Below are 21,806 nucleotides of genomic sequence, written 5' to 3'. Positions count from 1 at the left end.
GATCCCCGACACTCGAGGGCGATGATGTAATGGACAATCGCCTCTAGATTTCGTACAACTGATCGGCGTCCCCGATTCGCCGCTCGGGAGCGATCCGATTGGACGATCGCGCGCCTCGGTGTTTATCGCATGTGGGATATGTAGTGCCCTCTCACACCCATTCAGTGCATGGCAGACGGGAGTGTGACATTCATGGCATTACGGGTGAGTCTTCTACCCCACCGTTATTCGTTATTTATGGCTTATTATTTCGTGGGTATTGATGGCAAAATGTCGAGCGGATCTTATGGAAAATGTGCGGTAATTTTTTGTGTGATATAAAAAAGAGAATAATTTAAACGTGGCCTGCCCTGACGCCCAATGTTGGTTATTTGAAATGGCGTGGTAGATTGCCATGATCCAGCACTGTACGCATTGGGTGTCCCAATTTGTGCGTGTGTCTTTTTAGATCAGTTTATGGTTTAACGTTTCATTACGTTATTAAAATAATACGAATCTCCAGTTTTTTTTCCTCATTTAAGGTGCCGTGTGCGTGTGCTTGAGTGGGGATTCGCTGATATTTTAGTACAGTTGTAGAAATATTGTTTAAGGCGTAACCGTTAATCGCATGAAACATAACGGTAAAAAAAACAGTTTACGGTTTTGTGCACGTAAAACAATATTTAATGAAACGTCACGATTGTCGATCTTTGGCTACGAAACGACAGGAGCGACCACGTTGGCTGTATTAATGGGTTAGCACCCTGGACTTGCAATGCAGAGATCGCCGCTTCGAGTCCATCTCCCGGCACGGCAGCTGCAAGATTGGGGCGAGCTCCCTCAGGATCCCACCGGCTTTGTCCGCCCTGCAGCGCGAATGGGTTCGCCGTAGTGAGCGTTTGTGTGGTGGGGCAAAGTGTGGGTACGCACACCGCTCCCAACACACCAGAGAGCCCTCTCGTGGAGGCCCTTTCTCCAACAGTGGCGTGAGCAGGCGAGAAATTGCTCTTGAACTGAGTAACTTGGGCCAATCTGGCATGCGGTGGCTCAGGCCACCGTGACATTTGTACGTTCGTGCGTGCTCATGGGAACGCGTACCGAGTTCTGCCTTTCAACATCTGCAATCGTATCTGAAAATGATTACCCGATATTCCCATGTGTCGTTTAATAACCCAAATATTTAGCAATTGCCCTTGCTTTTGTATGCCTTGTGCCATTAACAATGACAGTGCAGCAATTTAATTTGCGAAATTACATGGTATTATTTTTAATATATGTAGAAACATAATCATTAATCACTATGTAACACAATTTTTGTTCCTGCCTAAAAAGAATAGAAAATGGCTTTTATTCCCCACAAACTTCGCTTTTGTGACCAGGACAGTGTTATTTTGAAATTAACGTATTTTCAATGAGAAGACTGGCGATTTTTTTTCTTTTCGTTCACATAAAGTAAGAAAAAAAAACATGAATCAAAATTTACATGTATTTATACTAAAGTCATACAAAAATTACTCCAAAAGATTTAGAAGTGAGTAGTTTTTCGACATTTACGATTATACTGTAAATCACTTTCACGAATCAGCCCCCAAATGTAGTCTCCCATCATGTTCTCGTGAGACTGTGCTTGGTAGCAGCGTTCAAAATCCAGTATATCGTGGTGGAAGCGCTCGCCTTACTCCTCCGAGTATGCTCCCATGTTCTCCTTGAATTTATCAAGATGAGCATCAAGGATATGGACTTTGAGAAACATCCTACAGCCCATTGTGCCGTAGTTCTTCACCAGAGTCTAAACTAGCTCCACATCGTTTTAGACCTTGTGATTGCCCAGGAAGCTACGAACCACTGCGACAAAGCTGTTCCAAGCTGCTTTCTCCTGACTAGTGAGCTTCTTGGGGAATTCATTGCACTCCAGGATCTTCTTTATCTGTGGTCCGTCGAAGACACCGACTTTGACCTTTGCCTTAGACAGCTTACGGAATGATATTTGCTGGTTTATCCAGGATGTTTATGTTGCGCGTCGTCGCTTTAAGATGTTCTCTGTTCATATTTTGTTTGTTGCGGTTGCACCCGACTCAAGAGCCGCATGGCTCACAGGGCTATACCTAATCAATGAAACTTGAAACTTGAAAGGAAGAAGTCTTGAAGGTACTTGAAGGCTTCCGACTTCTTATCTACAACTCTGACATATTGTTTAATAAGGCCGAATTTGATGTGCAGTGGTGGCATCAGCACCTTCCGGGGGTCCACCAGTGGCTCCCACTTGACGTTGTTCCTCCCCACAGAGAACTCGTTTCGCTGTGTCCAGTCCTGTCTGTAGTAGTGCACCTTGGTGTCCCTGCTGTCCCAAAGGCAAAGATAGCAGGGAAACTTGGTAAAACCGCCTTGGAGACCCATCAGGAATGCCACCATTTTGAAGTTTCCAATGACCGTCCAGCCGTACTCATCATACTTCAAGGCGTCCAACAGGGTCTTGATGCTGTTGTAATCCTCTTTGAGGTGCACCGAGTGAGCCAGGGGAAGAGACGGGTACTTGTTACCATTATGGAGCAGCACGGCTTTGAGGCTCCTGGATCAGCTGTCAATGAAGAGGCGCCACTCATTCTGGTTACAGGCGATTCCAATTGCCTCGAACAGACTGGTCACATTGTGGCAGCAGCAGAGCCCATCTTGACGGGTGAAGAAGCTTAAAAATGATTGGTGACGCTTCCTCTGATCTGCGACTTGCACACCTTCATCCAACATGTTCCACTGCTTGAGCCTAGACGTCAAAAGCTCGGCATTTGACTTGGTGAGACCAAGATCTCTGATCAAGTCGTTGAGGTCTTTTTGGTTGGGGTAGTATGGGTTTCTCTTCTCAGCTCCACCTCTGAAAATGCCATCTGGATCTACAACATCTTCCTCGCTCTCTGACTTGCTGCTCTCTTCTAAAGACGGCTGCTCTCTCTCCGGGGGAGTGGGTACAGGGAGATCATGGCGGTGTTGCACTGGGGCGATGGATGAAGGAAGGTCCGGATACGTGATAGCAGGTGCATTCTTGCCAGTCCGACGTTTGGAAGGGTCCACTATGCAGAAGTCGCAGTTACTAGAGTGGTCAAAGGGGTTCCCGCCAAATTCTTGGGATAGCGAACTTCATGGCTCTCGTTTCCCCTCTCTTCCATCCTACAAAAATACATTTATTTCACCCATGACTAATGTGTAAGAGAGTCTCGCAACATTTTTTCAAGAACATTGAATATTGTAAACCATTTTTACATTTAAAACTTTAACAATTATAATTTTTTTTACAAATTTTATAACATAAAATTCCAATCAACAATTTTACCTTCCAGAGTTTTTTTTGCATTGCTCGCAGGTGAAATGAGGTGTCCAGGTTTTGTGTTGATCCCCGACAGGCATGTCGAGATATGCCTTGTAGGCCTAACACATCTTAGCAGATGCTTCCACAGAGTACTATTTCGCTCTTGTCTTGATAAATTGGCTGCAGACATAGCAAAATGTGTCTGCCGGATGCTTGCAGCCTCTTGATGCCATCTCAGAAAAATGCAGATATGTATCCACTTAGGCAGCTGGAACTAAACTGAACTGATCGGCTTAAGGCCCCTGTATTTATACTACTATTTATATTACTGGAAAGTTCTAGAATGTTCTAGAAGTCACTCCAAGTTTACTCAGCACTGAATCTATCTGTAATGTTTTGGAAAATAGGTAAATTTCTAAATATCACTGTCCTGGTCACAAAAGCAAAGTTTGTGGGGAATAATAGCGATTTTCTGTACTTTTGAGGCATAAGCAATTAGGAAATAACACTTACTACCCAGGAACAAAAAATAATTGTGTTACACAGTGTTATCTCACAGATCAGATCCATGGCACGAGACTGTATAATCACGCCACCCAGTGCCAAAGAAATATATTTCTCAAGTAAAACATCGAATGCAGTGTTATTTACAGTTGAATATTTTTGTTATCATGAAATAAATAAGTAATTGTGATCTCCTGGTCAAATGAACATTGAGGTGGTGTGTCATCTTGTGTTTAAAGCTCTGAACCAGTGGTGGAAATTCCTCTTTCCCATGACAGGGGCAAGTCTATCCCTAGGACAACCTCAGTTGACTTCCCCACAAAGCGGTATGGATTTAATTGACCCCCGGGGGATGATGGGTTGAGTCAACTCCCTCGCAATATTTTAACTGGAACCTTCCGATTGTGAGCCATACACTTTACTGCTAAGATACGTAATTTCGACAAATGCTCGTTTGTATTTCATTTCTTATGTATTTACCATTTTTTTGGTGAAAAGTATAGAATGCATTAAACAAGCAGTCATTAGGCAATGACAGGTGATATCAACGATGAAATTATATTGCTTTCCATATTTTTTACATTTTAACACTTACCATTTCGTGGCCAATATTATCCATAATAGTATTTTTTTGGGTTAGAAACCTTAAATATAAATGTGTCGTTTAACCCGCCACCACCCGACACAGCCAATTAGCAAGGTGTTGTCACATAAACAAAGCATTCTTTTTCGTTACTAGTACAGCACACTCCAACACACAAGCGGTGTGCTGTACTAGTAACGAATTGGCATGTTTTGTTTAGGTGACAAACCGTACTAATTGGCTGTGTCGGGTGGTGGCAGGTTTCACGACACGTTTATATTAACGCGATCTAACCCAAAAAATACCTCTTATGGATTCCTTACATTGTTCTGGATATGCCACGTGTTTCATCACTTTGTGGTTTAAATCTTTCATGAAAGATTTGGCCAACAAAGGTTAAATTATTCAGCAGGTTTGGACAGACGGATTTGGCAGGCGCTCGTTCGCTTTTTAATGAGCTTATAATGCCTTGGCGAAAAAACCACACAACTGGGCGTTATTGCTGTTTGTACTGTACAGTATGCCGTTTTCTTTGCATATTAACAGGTAGCAGGTAAATGTATGCTCACGTGTTACACGACGCTGTGCCACATCGGCTGTGTTCGTTCTCATCATAGTAGCTCTTCATACATCACATAATATTGACCACATCACTCCGATCCACAGACTCTGCCACTGACTACCTATCAAATTGCACATTGGGCACAAGATAAGTTTCACTCTATTTAAAATCTATCATGGATTCACCCCCGCCCACCTCCCCCCTCTCAATTATCTCTACTCTCCTCCCCATGCATTCGGATCCAATAACAAAAGCCTCCAGCCAACCCAACCTTGGCTCAGTGGGTGGTCGTTTCCTCTCCGTTGCTGCCCCTGCAATTCTGTCCTGTCCACATTACTGACTCCATCCGCTGGTTGCTTTCTAGCTCAAGAGCTTCCTCTGCTGTTGTGATTGTCTCTCCATCGTTTGTCGTTTTAAGGCCTTCTAGCTTAACCGTTTTCTCTTATTGTCTGTCACATATCCGCTTTTTGACTTTTCAATCCTTCCCATTCTCCATATTTCCGCAACATGTATCTCCAAACTCAATTACAGCATTTTCAGATTTTTGTTTCATTTAGACAGTTGCTTTGTAAATAGTTGTTTTTGTTGTGCAACCAGTTAATTGGGGCGTTTTTGACGAAACCATTCCTGATTGAATGTGCAATGAGATGAACACGGAACTGTTGTATGGATTTCTCATGTCAAGTAGATATGTTGTGACACGCAAAATAATAACTTAGTACATTTTGTATTCGTGCCATTCTTATAGCGCAAGACTATCACAGAGGTTCAGTATTCACAGACGGATGGAGGTTGATATTTAATTACCAATTGCTTAATGGTGGCAGGCAATAATCTGACCCATAGGTGGCAGCCATCTCAAGCCAGAGGACGAGAGGACTCTAGCCGCCACGCATATAAAGGATTTATAGTGAAAAACTTTGTTCTTACGGGTTAATTTTTTAATGATTGGCCGTGTCGGGTGGTGGAGGGTTGCGACACATTTATAAATAACGCGATCTAACCCAAAAACCTTTATTATGAAAACTACATTTTGTTAATATTTATTTATTTTGTTAATCCGGGAAAGCTACAGTGACTCTCAAGAATGAATTGAGTTGATTCTAAAACTTTTGCTACAGATGGATGTGCGGAATTGACCACTGACTGGAATTTAACTCGCGACCTCTGCGATTGTGGGTCAGACGCTGCCACAGCACCACCTGGCCATGCTGTCACTGCACAGAGATTACGGGATAAAACTGATCGCTGCAATGTTTCTGCAGGTTAAAGCTTGGCAGAAGAACCCTGATGACGCCAGTAGACATTGCTGCGCCCCTCTGTTATATAATACCGGCCAAGTGGTCGCACAATTCGCTGTGTGCTATTCAGGGCTGCTATTAATAGTTCATCCGACACAATTCCCATTACGTGTGGCACCAATTAACGGTATTGCTTGTTAGTGCCCATCTGGTGTGGCTTAATTGGTGACTGCATTTGTTGCTGTAAGTTTCACGCTGGCGAAGGGGATGTTGGCTATCTATTTAAACATTTCGCTTCTGAGTATGAGACTACGTTCGTTCTGTGACCCCCCATTTCGAGCCTGTGTCTTGGCCTCCATCTGCTAAGAGTGTTCTGCGGGGAGGTCACTGCTCATGCTGTCATGTAGGCACGTAACGTTGCATCGATCAGTCAGTCGATTTAAAACGGCTCTTATCCTATCGATGCATGTATTGAATCATGCACACGAGGATCGCTCATTTAAATATTTGCAAATTGCACACTTAGCACTACTGCATAGACTTTCACATTTGCACAGTGTAATTCTCCGATGTGTTTTCGAGTTGTACCATGTGCACGAGCGAAACCTCAGTTATCGTGCCGAGCAACACGCGGTACAAGCTGAAAACACATTGCAGAACAATTTAAACTGTACCTACGGGGGAAGAAAAACATGAGGAATATAATTGCTGAAGTGAATCGTGACCTAGAAATTGGACAATTCATCTAATCCCGGGGGGGGGTCTGTACCCTTGCATGGCTCCTAATGAGGTGCCTTGCAGCCAGGATTGATATCTTATCTGCTGGCTTGTGAACATGACAAGATTCAACGGATGATGATTGCAGAGTTACCGATTGTGTCCCATGCTCATTTCACTCGGATGCACCTATATTTTAGGTGGCCTGGTAGCTCAGGGTGGCACGTAATGCTTCTGTTATACCGTTTGGCCAATGCCATTGAGGTCCTGGGTTTGATTCCCAGTCAAGGTGGGTGTGGTGGAATACATCTGTAATCTAGCGCTTTGGCATCAAGGGTTAGATCACGTAGATGTTGTAAAACTCCCAGTTTCTAACGAATATTGTGACAAATCGTGCAATCAATGTGCTATGAAGAAGGACTTGTCCGAAACGCGACTTACTTAAGAGGTATGTGTTTCCTCTTAAGGCCACAGTGTTATTATTGATGAATGTGTTGAGGGTTTCATAGAATCACAGGAGGGAAGGAGTGGGGGGTGACTTGTCAGATGCTTTAAGAGCGATCACGAGGTTTCTTGTCCGATGAGATTTTTGCATCTTGCAGATACTGCCTCATAGGCATTAAAACGTCTAATAAAAACACTGTACATGCAAGACCTAGATATAAATTAGGACACGGCATTGTTCACAGTGCGTTAGCGCTTGCTAAAGGACGCAATGGGATTGAGTGGTGGGGGCAGGGTGGGCGGTGATTGGTAAATGGAGGAGCTGTTGTCCATTTTAATAATTTATCAGCTGATGATAATGGCAGCATAGCTGACATTTTTACGTTTGCTTTTGATGTAGCCTCTAATATGTTCAATGCAGTTAAACACAGAGCATCTGTTTCCCCAAAGGGAGGCTCTTGAGTTCAGTTACCCGGTCCCGTATTGAAGGCACCGTTCAAAAAACAAGACGTTTAGTAATCAGGGACAATCCTTCACATTAGAAACACGCGTTTTGAGTATTTGGCTGCTATGCATGTCCACACATACGTCACTTCGTTGAGCTATCGTTTGTGGCCAAGTGCTACATAGCTCAGTGGGCCTTACCTGGTAAAATATATAATCGTTTAATAGTTTATTTGACCATGACATTGGTCAATCATTGATCACATAATCTCTTATTATAAACCGGAAGAGACACATTTACTGGACTTCAAGTTACATTTTTTGTTCAAATAAGTATTTATTCAAAAGTAATCAGATGTAACTGTATGCAAAATTCATTTTGTAAATCCACTGGTGGATAAGGACGTTATTTGACAGCACATTAAAACTAAAACTAAACTATTTTTAGTATTTTACCAGGTAAGGCCCACTGACCTCTATTGCTCCTCTTCTATCTCCCCCTGTCCCCTCATCCCTCTCTCCTCTTCTCCTCCCCCACTGTCTCCCCCCCCCCCCCCCCCATCTCTCTCCCTGTTTCCCTCTCTCGCCTCTCGCCCTGCTGATTCCCACCTCTCCCTTTCCAGCCTCAATCTCTCTCGCCTCTCCCCAACCCCCCCTTCCAGTGCCCGTCGATTTCTCTCCTCTTTGCGTTCAGCTCTCTTCTCGCTTTCCTCCCCGCTTGACGCCCCCCCCTCCTCTCCGTCTCTTCCTCCCTCCCCTACCTCTCTTTCTCTTTCCTCACCTCCCACATCTATCTCCCATCTCTATCTCCATCACCTCCCTCCTCTGCCTCTGTAGAGGATGGGGGGTGCAGGGGAGTGAGGGGATGGAGCGTGGCGTCAGCGTGACGCACGAAGCAGCCTCAACACTCGGGGGTGCAGGTGACGTCATGGCGCACTTGGCCGTGCCAGCCAGGCAGATAGGAATCCAGGCAGGAATCGAGGCAGGAAACTGTTTTTTTCGAATATAGTATGATGCATTAAGGACGCAGTGAATGAAATAGAATTAGAAGCTAGGCTTAATTAATTTAATCCAATCATAGGCGACTTTAACCGGAACACGATTGTGGACGCAGGCATGAAGCACAGCACGTGATGCCACGACAAAGCACCCTTCTTGGAAATTGGGAAGTTGCTCTATTATCACAAATACAAATATGGCAGGTCTTTTTGTATTCTCATGAATCGATTTACCTGTTAGTGTGTATTGTGTCCAAATGAGAGATGGCATATACAAGTTGTAACCTGGGCAATGGAAGAAGTGGACAAAACGTCTGTCACGTCATGTTTAGTGATGCCTGCAAGCATCTCATCTGATGCCCACAATGCCAGCAGGTGTTATACATTTATAATTTTGATCCCGTATGAGCTATTCATATATAATATATTAATATAACGTTTAATAACTGAGGAAAGTCAGAGTAACCTTTCGAGCATGGGATAATTCTCATATTCTGTTTAAGATTCTGAGGCAGTGGTGTAATTTTAATTCTCCTTAGATGGGAATGAGTATTTATATTATTCATAGTATTTATAGGCTGCCCTCTGCTGACTTCCCATAAAGTGGCACCCATTGACTGTGGAGATAAAGGGCTGAGTCAGCCCCTGACTGGGATTGGAACTGAGAACCTTGCAATGGTGAATGATTTGCTCTAACCACTGCAACACCGCTTCCCCCAATATCGAAGTACGGCAACAGCATACAAATACACACCACTACACACCACTACACACCAGCACCAATACACACCAATACACACCAATACCAATACAGACCAATACACACCAGCACCAATACACACCAATACCAATACACACCAATACCACTACTCAATACCAATACACACCAATACACACCAATACCAATCCAGACCGATACACACCAGCACCACTACACACCAGCACCAATACACACCAATACCAATACACACCAATACCAATCCAGACCGATACACACCAGCACCAATACACACCAATACACACCAGCACCAATACACACCAATACACACCAATACACACCAATACACACCAATACACACCAGCACCAATACACACCAATACCAATACACACCAATACCAATACACACCAATACACACCAATACACACCAGCACCAATACCCACCAATACACACCAATACACACCAGCACCAATACACACCAATACACACCAATACACACCAGCACCAATACACACCAATACACACCAATACACACCAGCACCAATACACACCAATACACACCAATACCAATACACACCAATACCAATACAGACCGATACACACCAGCACCAATACACACCAATACCAATACACACCAATACCACTACTCAATACCAATACACACCAATACACACCAATACCACTACTCAATACCACTACACACCAGCACCAATACACACCAATACCAATACACACCAATACACACCAATACCACTACTCAATACCACTACACACCAGCACCAATACACACCAATACCAATACACACCAATACACACCAATACCACTACTCAATACCACTACACACCAGCACCAATACACACCAATACCAATACACACCAATACCAATACTCAATACCACTACACACCAGCACCAATACACTCCAACACCAATACACACCAAAACCACTACTCAATACCAATACACACCAATACACACCAATACCACTACTCAATACCAATACACACCAATACACACCAATACACACCAATACCAATACACACCAATACCACTACTCAATACCACTACACACCAGCACCAATACACACCAATACCAATACACACCAATACACACCAATACCAATACTCAATACCACTACACACCAGCACCAATACACACCAATACCAATACACACCAATACCAATACTCAATACCACTACACACCAGCACCAATACACTCCAACACCAATACACACCAAAACCACTACTCAATACCAATACACACCAATACACACCAATACCACTACTCAATACCACTACACACCAGCACCAATACACACCAATACAAATACACACCAATACACACCAATACCACTACTCAATACCACTACACACCAGCACCAATACACACCAATACCAATACACACCAATACACACCAATACCACTACTCAATACCACTACACACCAGCACCAATACACACCAATACACTCCTACACCAATACACACAAATACCAATACCACTACACACCAATTCCAATCCATATCAATACACACCAATATCGATACAGACCAATACCAAAACAAACCAATAACAATACACACCAATATCTATACAAACCATTGCCAATACAATATAAATTTTCAATCTCTAACTGGGTGGTAGGCACCTAATGCTTCACTCCCATAGCAATTTGATGAAATGTCTCGATTCAGGTGAACGATTTGATTCAATAATTTATTATTATGATAAATGATCTCATTTATCATCTCTTCTGTATTGTGTCCGATGTTGTTACTAGTTTGTACGAGGTTTGTTTTGCTGCATTAACCCAAGTGTAACATTATGACATGGTTTGGAAATGTTATCTATGAATCATACACGTATCGTTTGCACGTATTGTTAGCATGACTATCGGTTGGATTCTGAAATCATGCTTCCTTACATGCTGGTGAGTGGCGTTGTGGCAGAGCAGAGCCTGTTAACATTTGTGTAGAGCCATGTGATGCCGATATTTGATGCGGACACATGGACACTGGATAACAGACCCTCGACGAGTCGGGAGCAACTAATAAAAAAACGAGCATGCTTGTGAAAATCTTACAGGGATTATTGTTCAAGCACGGTGAATCCACAACCGAGATAATTCACCCACGGATAATCGACCGGTAACTGTACTTACATGCAAACTCTCCTTGTCGTGCAGGCATAATTGCAGGGTCAGGGGTGAGTAAAGACTCCCCCCCTAAGGCTCGCTTGTGGCGGGGCCTCCAGAGTAGCAGCAGCAGTGACGGCGGCAGCGGCAACAGCGCCCCAGAGCACGATGGGGAGTACCCCGGGCACCATCGGTACGACCGAGCCTACCGTGCCAGTACCCGTGGACACGCACACGTGCTACGGGGCGCGTCCCCACAGCTCGGTGCTGCAGGGCAGCCCCATGGGGGGCATCCCCACCGTCTTCTTAGCCAACCTGGTCGTCGCTCTGGTGAGTCGAGACGAGCTGCAGGCAGTCTTCTTCTTCGTACGGCTGATGTTTATGTAGGTTAACGGCCGTGATTTCACGTTGAGGTGGTTGAGCCAGATGATTGCATCAGGAGTAGCGGAGTGGTGTATCACCGTGATGATGCCCAATTTGTATTTTTGAATCGGGCATTGAGTTATGACACGAGGTGCAGTGCTAATACTGTTTAGGTGGTTCAGGGAATTCTTGACTGCTGTGTCGGAGCACTCAGCCACTGTGACCGAGACACTGTCGTAAATTCCCGGTTTCTGCCAGCCAAGCGCGTAACATTCCTCTATTCTGTACCATCTCTGTATTCAAGCATGTGTCGGACAGCCCCACACGTGTCGACAAGAAAAGGGCTCTGATTTTTAGTCTCACCTTTTCAGCGAAATCGATTTCAAAATATATATTCTGCTACTTCTACCACGTGCACTGGTGAATAGCGTGACTGCTTGTAGACGAATGGCTGCCTTGTCCCTGCGTGCCCCCTTCCACAGACCCTTGTGCTGGTGTTCTCCTACCTGCGCAAGGCAGCTTGGAACTACGGGCGGCTTGCGCTGGTGTCGGAGAGAGATAGGTGCCCCCTTTGAACACACGCACACACACAGTTGGATAAATAAAGTGTCTTTTACACGATTGTTAGGTATATATGTTTTACACGATTGTTAGGTATATATTTTTTACACGATTGTTAGGTATATATTTTTTACACGATTGTTAGGTAGATATTTTTTACACGATTGTTAGGTATATATTTTTTACACGATTGTTAGGTATATATTTTTGTTATCGTATAAGTTAGCCAGGTCTTAGAGTCGCTTCCGAGTGAGAGTTTCCTGAACAATATTGCGAGGAAAAAATGAAGTCGGCGTTTGTTATCAAAATCTTAATTGCTTAGTATTTATATAAATGTAGAATTAAACATTCCCATTTCCTGCAGCATTGCAGGCTGTAATGTTTTCGGTGATGTATTCTGCTCGATCCAATATCTGACAAGTTCAAACCCAAGTGATGTGGCTCACGGTATTAGTGAGCATCGGCTAAATCCGGCACAGCACACAATGAGGCCAGCTTCACACCGGGACACTTTTAATATCCTTTTTGCCGATGTCTAGACATTACAATCGGGTACTCGGTTAATTCTGAATTGTCCTCGGTGAGGCCCAGAACAGGCCCAATATTATCAGTCCCAAGATTTGCTGAGACGTGAGTGGGATTGTTATGCAGTGCCCTACCTGCTGCAACACCGCGCCCCGCACACGTTCACCCACGCGTGCAAATCGCTTCTCGCCCTGGTGTCTCGATGACCATCGCCGCTGTGACGCATCTCCCGTGTCTCCCCGTGCAGCCTGGCGTCCCTCTTCTACAGCGAGACAGACCGAGAGGGCTCCATGTCAGAGGCCAGCTTTTATGAAGAGGAGGGCCACTACAAGGTGCCTTTTTCTTCGCCGCATCGACCCTTGGATCACAACAACTTAGAGCAAATGATAGTACTCCACTTTCACAGAGGGGACTGTGCAGGACAGCCTCAGAAGACTGGGATTCACAACAACACAAACTGGATGGAGGCTGATGATTGAGCAGTGGAAGAGGGAGATCGCACCGTACGTAGCCAATCGTGCCAATTGGAGGTGCAGGGAAGGACAAAAAACTCGACACAAGTTTAAACTCAAGTCTCGTTGTTGTGATGTTACTCAAGTGCCATCATGACATGTCCTTGACTCTAACTGTTTTCCATTACAACGCTTCAAACTTGATCAGCCTAGGTTCATATCTACAAGATTTGCTCATGGGGATGCTTGTGCTTTAGTGCACCAGCAGCATCCACTACCAGCACTACCACCACCACCAGCACGGCCACCAGAGCTACCACAAACACCACCACCAGCAACACAATCAGCACCACCACGATTACCACCACCAAGGTCACCACCATTACCAGCACCGCCACCACCACCAGCGCTACCACCAGCACCACCACCAGCAGCACCACTGCCGCCACGTGCCTCACCATCACACACAATATCACTCCACCTCGAGTCACTTGTTTATCTAACGTGTGTGTGCCTGCGTCTCACCTACAGGGCATTTTCTCTTGGATAAGAGGCAGCTTCAGGGTCAGGTGAGAGATGCAGACTTGACACGGAGAGACTGACATTGACACACGTGTCCATTTGTACTTTGTTAGTGTATTACATAATATTGCCTATGTGTATACATATGTCTATAAAAGGATATAAATGATAAGCATTGCCGTCCTTTTACTAAACTACAATCCATTTGTAATTGGTTGAGCATTCATGTAAAACTTAGTCTATACCCTGTGTTTATGTATGCGGGTCTATCATTTATTCGTGGCTTTGTAGCTCTTATACATTGTGTGTGGCAGTGCTTCTCAATGTGTATGCTTTTGTTTGTATGCATCTGTTGATTAGAGGAGTGACAGAGAGAGTTATGAATCAGGCGGCTAGAGTTTGATAGCGTCAATGTGAATTGACATCAAACCATACGGCTTCATCTGCCCTCGATCAACTCGGTCTTAACTGAGTAGCTTTGGTGCTGGCCACACCACTCATTCCTACACCGTCCCTGCTTTAATAGGTGCTCTCTAACAGAGTGATGTTTTGTATATATATGGAGCTATAATTGGGCAACCTAGGTTTATTTCCTGGTCTTCTGTGGCCGACATTGAGGACCAATGGGATATTGACAACAGCATCAGCACTGGGGTGATAAATTACTGGGTGGTGCAAAGGCCAGTATTGAGCTGTGTATCCTTAACATGTACACACGATCAGCACTTGACGGGACAGTTTATCCCTGCCAAATGGATGGGGAGACGGAGAAATGTACGTTTTGTTTGCTGGTGTCTAGGGATCTCTGAGTTGGCGCGTGTGTTCAGCCAGAGGGCGGTGATGCAGTGGTTCGTGTACTTTGCTACGAATCTAGCGAACCAAGTTCATTTCCCAGCCACATCGAACATGGGCGGCAAATGTCGTATCTCGGCCTCGTGCGTCGTGCCTGCCTTAACAGTGTGCACTCATACAACTCGCCCACAAGAATCTGTGAAGGCTGCACAAGGCAGCTCTTTGTCTTGATCTTTGTCCAGCCAGGAGGACTTCCATGCTCGGTGCGGCGTGGACGCTGTTTACTACCTCTCCTTCCAGCGCTACGCCATCGGCCTGCTCTGCATCATCACCGTGCTCTCGATGGGTGTCATCCTGCCCATCAACATCTCTGGAGATATGATGGGTGCGCGAATGCCCAGAGACAAACAGTCATCCCAAGGGATTGTTCGATATCACCAACGCCAACACATTGTCAACACCGAGCTTCCCCTATGACCAAGTCACCCTGAATACTAAACTATTTTCTTATTTTACCAGGTAAGGCCCCCTGAGCCATATAGTTATTTTTCAGAAGTGACCTAGCCACAAACGATAACTCAACATGTGGCTTATCACGTCGTAATTTATAGCAGCCAAATACCCTAAATGCATATTTCTAAATGTGGAGGGGAATACCGGAGGACCCAGAGAAAAATCCACACAACCACAGGGAGAACACGCAAACTCAAAATATACAGCAGGCGTCAGGGTCGGGATCGGACTGATGAACTCCAACATACCAGGCGAGGTAGTTAACATCTCGCCACCGTATTCCCGCTCTCGTCAGATCTCGGAATCTAAGCAGTGTTGGGCCTAAGTAGTGCTTAGATAGGGGACCACCATGCACAAACGGGTTGTCATAGGTGGCTGTGGGGCCATGCTAAGTAGTGGGCAGCAGAGGGCAATGCAACGCAATTCACTTTTGCTATGTCTATCTGTCTATCCGCGTCTGTGTTTCCCTCCTTCACCAACCCCGGACTGACCAGTGTGGTGAAGTATGGTCACAATAATCCACACGACCTGCACAGGCATGAGAGAGGCCCTCATCCAGAAGTGGATTATACATGAATCTACGTTTGGCTGTATTCCTTTGTTAGGGGGAGAGAGAGGATGATGATGGGTGAATAAGGTATATTTTGTACATTTGTAAACGTTGATAATGTGTATCAATCACAATGCCTAATTCCTAATTATCGCCTTGACGCCAGCCTAAACGTGATGAATGTGAGTGTAAAGTAAATCAATGGGTAATAACACGAAAGCTTCAAATCTAGAAATAACACAGCACTTTACATTTCAGGTGGTGACATTTACAACTTTGGCCGTACAACGATCGTCAACATATCTCCATCGTAAGTACCCCAGTCTACGTGTTTTAGGTTGATTTCGCACATCCTGCAGACGTAAAATAATCGTTCGCGGAATGACGGTGAGATTTAGCAGACACAATGGGCCTGTGGGTCAATGGGCGCCTTGGCAGATTGGAGGCTCGTTAATGCACGATCGGTAGGAATTACGGCCAATCACGTCCACGCATTTAACGATTGTTCTGCTTGTGATGGTAATTTCAGTAATGTGGGTTCACTATGCAACATCAGAGGCTCATGCAGCCACTTGTCCTAAAACCATGGTTTAGTGAAGCTGTAATAAGTATGCGTTTAACAATTCACAAATCCCCCTTCCATGGATTTTATGAATAATTTCAATTTGGGGATTGATTTTGATTCAAGAGTCAATTTCTGTTTGAAGTTGCGTTTCATTTAGAATCTGTAGTGGCTGATGTGGCTTACATGAAGTAATCCCACGCAACATATATGAATGGAAAATTGTCGATTCTTGCATGCATGATTTATTGCATAGTGATCATGAGAGTGCATTTTTGTGTTCCAGTCGATGCTATTGGGCAGAATGCGAATACAAAACAACAGCTGGTCTTTAGTCTAATTCTAGAGCAAGTCGAAAATGTGGCGCATTAAGTGTTACACACCTAGTAAGATGTAATGTAATTAAGTAGAGCACTACACTTATATTATAATACAGTTCCTTAAAACCCATATAATGCATAGCACTACCTTCATCCAGCAGTGGAAAGATCATTGCTGATAACGATGATTGTTACTCAATAAAAATATAAATGTTTTGACTCAAATAAGTTGCTATTCTCTAAAGCCAAGTGGGAGACTTCACATGTGTTTGGTTGGGTCGATATGTGTGTGGTGCTTACTTATGGCGCTTGCTCCTCCAGTCTATACGACTAAATGGAGATGTTTATATATGTGCGTTTGTGTTTGTTTCGTGGGGAGCGGTAGTGGTTAGCGCACTGCACCATGAACTTGGTGACCGGCGTTCGACTCCTGCTCATGACCAACACCCGTGGTGATTATCTGAATCGGTCCTGGGCCTCTCCTCGGTCGAATACGTCTCAAACGAGTACCTGGTGCGATGTGTAAACATCACCACGACGGAGACAAAGTCGGCGAGGCGTGGCACTGGCCACCCACCCCCTCGCGTGCTGTGCCGGCCTTGCAGGTGTTCCCTAACAGCATTTGCCCCAACAGTCTCTTAAGGTTATATGGGGGATCTTTGTACGTGTGCATTTCACAGAAACAATATCCTGTGGGTTCACACCACATTCACAGTCCTCTACTTCTTCATCACCGTGGTTTGGATGCAGAGGCATCGACGGCTCGTTGACCACAAGCACGAAAACATGGTGAGGCTCCACAGCCCAAAGATGGGCACATTGAGCCTCGACACTGCCTCATTCCATTAAGACAAGAGGACCACAATGCTCTTCTTCAGGAAATGCTAGTGGTTTTTGCAAAATTCTGTGTGTTGTTTAAAACTTTATCAAGCAGTGGATTATTAATCTATAGCGGTTTTAAAAGCTGCAGTTTCGTGTTTTTTAAATCGTTCCACCCTGCTCTCGCTTGCCTCTTTGTTTGACTATTTTTATCCTGTTCCACTTTCCTCTAATTGGTGAACAAGTTACAAATTTATGTAAATTCATTTCCATATATAAAACAATCGTGAAGGTATATAGCAGTGTCCTTCTCTCATTTTCAGAGGTGGGTCTCTTTCGCCGATAAGACTTCACCTGTGTGAGGGTCGCCACACATCTGAAACCATTGTTGGCTTTGACAGCAGTACGACGATGATGATGATGGGGGGTGTTTTCACCCTTTGTGTATTGTCGGGGGCCGCACGTCAGGGGCTAAAGGCCATCTGGGGCCACCAGTGGCCCGCGCGCCTTGCAATGAAGAACGCTGACTTAAGAGTGTCGCAATGAAGGACACTGACTTAGAGTGACGCAGTGAAGAACACTGCTCTACGGAGTTGTCGATGCGGAGGCAGTATTGTGCAGGATACGTGCAGGATGGAGGAGGGCAGGTTAGTGAGACTGGTAATTGAATAGTGCTCAGAGGTCAGTGACTAAGGGAAGACCTCATTCCAGTTTGTTGTGGGATGGTGTGACAGGGTTTTTTTTTAGGTCAGCTGTCAACTTTGTATGTGTGTTGAATTTATTTCGCCCCATACATAGCCAACCGTGCTAATTGTACTTGCGGGAGAAGGATGACTAAATACAGACAGCAGTTCTAAATAAATTCGTTTCCGATCTAGATAAAAAGTGCACAGCTCCAGTGGCTTCCTCGTATCGGAAGGAAGCGTGTTCCAGACGGCTGCAGAAACGCATCTAAAAGCGCACAATGAAGTGACCGTCTTTGTTCGATGGTTAGCCAAACGCCGCTGCGAGGTTCACCGGAGTTTGCGTGATGATTTTTGCTCCTTGACGAGATCAGTAAGGGATTGTGGTTCATTTGTGGTAAGCACTTTGTGTGTAAAACTTTGGAACGGTATTCGTGTCTATGAGAAGAAAATAAGGAATAGTGTGGTGTGGTAACAATCGACTAAAGTGTCCGTGATAACCTCTGAACCTTGACATTATATATGCAATGTATTGTTGCTATTCCTCCCCTCTAGGAGATGAGAACCTTGTTCATCACTGGACTACCGAAAGAAATAACCAACTCAGCTATCGTGGCCGCACACTTCCAGTGAGTACAACCGTAACGGGGAACTGCCCCTGTCCTGAGCATCAGACGCTGGTTTGTGGCAGGGCTCTGTGTGGCCATGTGGCCTCGCAGCCACTGAGCCCACGACCAGCTGCCCAGAGGTAGGTGTTAAAGACACGGTTTGTTTCCGAAGTAGTTCATTGTGTGTTGCAGTGGACACAAATATGTAATTTATATAGAGGGCGCCACGGTGGCGAGATGTTAACTACCTCGCTTCGTATACGGGAGGTTGTGGGTTCAATCCCAACCCTTATGCCTGTATATTTGGAGTTCATTCGCTGGGTCCTCTGGTTTTTCCCTCCAGATTTAGAAACGTGCGTTTAGATTATTTGGCTGCTATACATTTTGACGTGATAAGCCACTTCGTTGAGCTATAATTTGTGGTCAGATTGCTTCTGAAAAAGAGCTACATAGCTCAGGGGGCCTTACCTGGTGACATTAATTAGTTTTAGTTTTTATAGAAGTTAGTCATTGAAAATGTTTAAATATAAACAAAAAATAGTAATAGACAGTCCATTGTCCATCAACTGCTGGATGAAGGCCTTGACATATCCTGTTGGTCGTGGGGATTGTTTGGCCAGACCTCACTGCGCTACGCTTGTCAGTGTGCGTCGGTGCGGGGGTGGCCCAGGACTCGTCTCAAGATCACTTTGAACTCATCATTTTTGTCTGCAAATAAAACCTTTGGCAACTGACCACTTAACCTTTGCCCTTCCCGATATCGGCTAAAGCAAAAACGAGTGCATGAATACTGCATGGTCAATAGCAGGACTTGAGAGAGACACATGCGTGTGAGAAAGTGGCCACACCACTCTCGTGTGCGCCATCCAAGCCTCGATAGGTGGCTCGCTAACAGTGCGAGGTGATGGCCGGCAGTCGAGACTAGCAGGGGAATGGCAGCCAAGGGAGAGAACACCCCGAAGAGGCTATGGAGCGATCACGTCAGCTGAAATCGGCTGACGTGCAGGTGCGAGGCAGATCACGTAGCGAGACGGCATTGAGGAGGCCTTCGTCAGCGTCAATCATCACTCCAGCAGTGAGCATCGGTGACGATACTGTACCGATAAGTCGAGCTTTGTGTCGCTCGTGCATCTCCGTCTGTTACATTTACTCAAATTTGTTTTGACGGTGAATTAAGACAAGAACCACAATGCACTTCTTCAGGAAATGCAGGTGGTGGATTGATAATGAATAGTGGTTGATGATTATGATGAAAATGGTCAACAGTCCACAAGGCTCAACAGGGAGCAAGCGTGTCTCCCTCGTGCGTGTATGTGTCTTTGTGTGTGTGTCTCTGTGTGTGTGTCTCTGTGGTGTGTGTGTGTCTCTGTGGTGTGTGTGTCTCTGTGGTGTGTGTCTCTGTGGTGTGTGTGTGTCTCCGTGGTGCGTGCGTGTGTTTCGCAGCGAGGCATACCCGGGCTGCACCGTGACGGGGGTACAGTTCTGCTACGACGTTCAACGACTCATGAAGCTGGACACTAAAAAGTAAACATTGTGGTTTCTTATTCTTGGTTCTTTCGGTAAAGTCACGTAAAAGGGAAACAATAAAATAATACAAATATAAAACAATAAAATTCTCACGACGTTTCAACTGCAACACAAGCAAGCATCATCAGGTGTGAAATCCACAGCAAGAAAATTTGAAAAAAGTGGCGTTTTTCTCTTAACGTCAGCACCACAGACAGCGACTTGGCAGTTGTTCAGATGGACGAGTCCATCGATGTTTGGAAAAGAGGAGGGGGGAGAAGAAGAGAATGGAATGCGGTGTGACTGCAGGGATTCGTATTATGAAATAATTTTTATTAGTTGATTGTTTCCCTTTTACGTGACTTTACCGAAAGAACCAATAATATGAATCCCTGCAGTCACGAAAGCTTTAATTCAAAATTGTGGTTTCTGACATTTGGTACGGTGGTGACTTATTTTGATATCCGTACAAATACGACGTCCTGCTGTATATTAAACATTAAACAAACCCTGGCTATATATAAATTTGTGCACGCTTTGATATAAGAATAGATGAGATTTGTTTATTTCTGTTCGTAATAAAAAAAAATGTCAAAGTGTCGGTATAAGTGAGTGGGTGGGGTCACATACGACGAGCATATTCTCCAGTGAGCACAGATCTCGCATTTGTGTTCAACAAAATAATAAATATATAGAACACAGCGAAGCAGAACAAGGAACAATAAGTCACTAATAAAGGGGAAGGGTGTTTAGGGAGTTAAACATAAGGGGGAAGTTATTGCAGGAATGTCAGCCCCTCCTGCTCAATTTAACTTTTTAACTTTTTCCAACTGCGGTTGAAAGCATTGATGATTTGGCTCTGCCCGTCCATCTGTCCATGAATGGAGGAGAACGCTCGAACTCTCATACACGTGGTCCAATAGGGACACAACTTGTACGTTTAATTTCCTACCCTATTCAAATGATTTGAAGAGTTTTTAAAGGGTTTCCCAGAACTTGGAGGCAAACCAGAGCAAGGGGCCTTTCGCAGTAACGAAAGCAACTGGTGTGAGCGTATGCGTGGTCCATCGATGGGCATTTGAAAGTCCCATTCGGCCATTATGAAGGAAAGGTTTCCCCGTGATGTGGAGGGTGCTGCGTGGGTTGAGTGCAATCACGCCGAGTGACGAGAGCCGGCGTGTGTCCCTGTGCCAGGCGGCGAGCCATGCAGGGCCGACTCTACTGCCTGTCCATGTCAAAGAAGGAGCGGGCACCCGTCATGGTGCGAGTCCGCGCCCAGGGCTGCCTCCGCCTGTGCGACATCTGCGGCATCTGTCGGAAGGTCGGCTTGTGTGTGTGTGTGCATTGTGTGCGTGTGTGTGTGCATTGTGTGTGTGTGTGCATTGTGTGTGTGTGTGCATTGT

The 21,806-nt window shown here is 45.0% G+C and overlaps 1 protein-coding gene across 2 annotated transcripts in view; it reads left to right on the top strand.

Moving 5' to 3' along the window:
* The first annotated feature begins 31 nt into the window (after positions 1-31).
* The window catches only part of LOC133352770 (calcium permeable stress-gated cation channel 1-like), a 38,658-nt gene continuing 16,883 nt past the window's right edge, over positions 32-21,806 (top strand). The window contains exons 1-11 of one of the 2 annotated variants that reach the window (XM_061568629.1): positions 32-204; positions 11,679-11,957; positions 12,473-12,552; positions 13,324-13,408; positions 14,060-14,097; positions 15,085-15,227; positions 16,164-16,215; positions 17,468-17,576; positions 18,845-18,918; positions 20,341-20,421; positions 21,598-21,724. In XM_061568629.1, coding sequence (XP_061424613.1) covers positions 11,796-11,957; positions 12,473-12,552; positions 13,324-13,408; positions 14,060-14,097; positions 15,085-15,227; positions 16,164-16,215; positions 17,468-17,576; positions 18,845-18,918; positions 20,341-20,421; positions 21,598-21,724 — 951 coding nt within the window. In that variant the 5' untranslated portion in view covers positions 32-204; positions 11,679-11,795. Of the gene's footprint in view, positions 205-518; positions 898-11,678; positions 11,958-12,472; positions 12,553-13,323; positions 13,409-14,059; positions 14,098-15,084; positions 15,228-16,163; positions 16,216-17,467; positions 17,577-18,844; positions 18,919-20,340; positions 20,422-21,597; positions 21,725-21,806 lie in introns of those variants that run through there. The other variant, XM_061568630.1, reaches the window with a different exon arrangement.

Source organism: Lethenteron reissneri, chromosome 41 (assembly GCF_015708825.2).
Source record: "Lethenteron reissneri isolate LAM-NWPU_2019-01 chromosome 41, ASM1570882v1, whole genome shotgun sequence".
NCBI classification, from domain to species: Eukaryota; Metazoa; Chordata; class Hyperoartia; order Petromyzontiformes; family Petromyzontidae; genus Lethenteron; species Lethenteron reissneri.
This window is presented reverse-complemented; position numbering and strand designations above follow the sequence as displayed.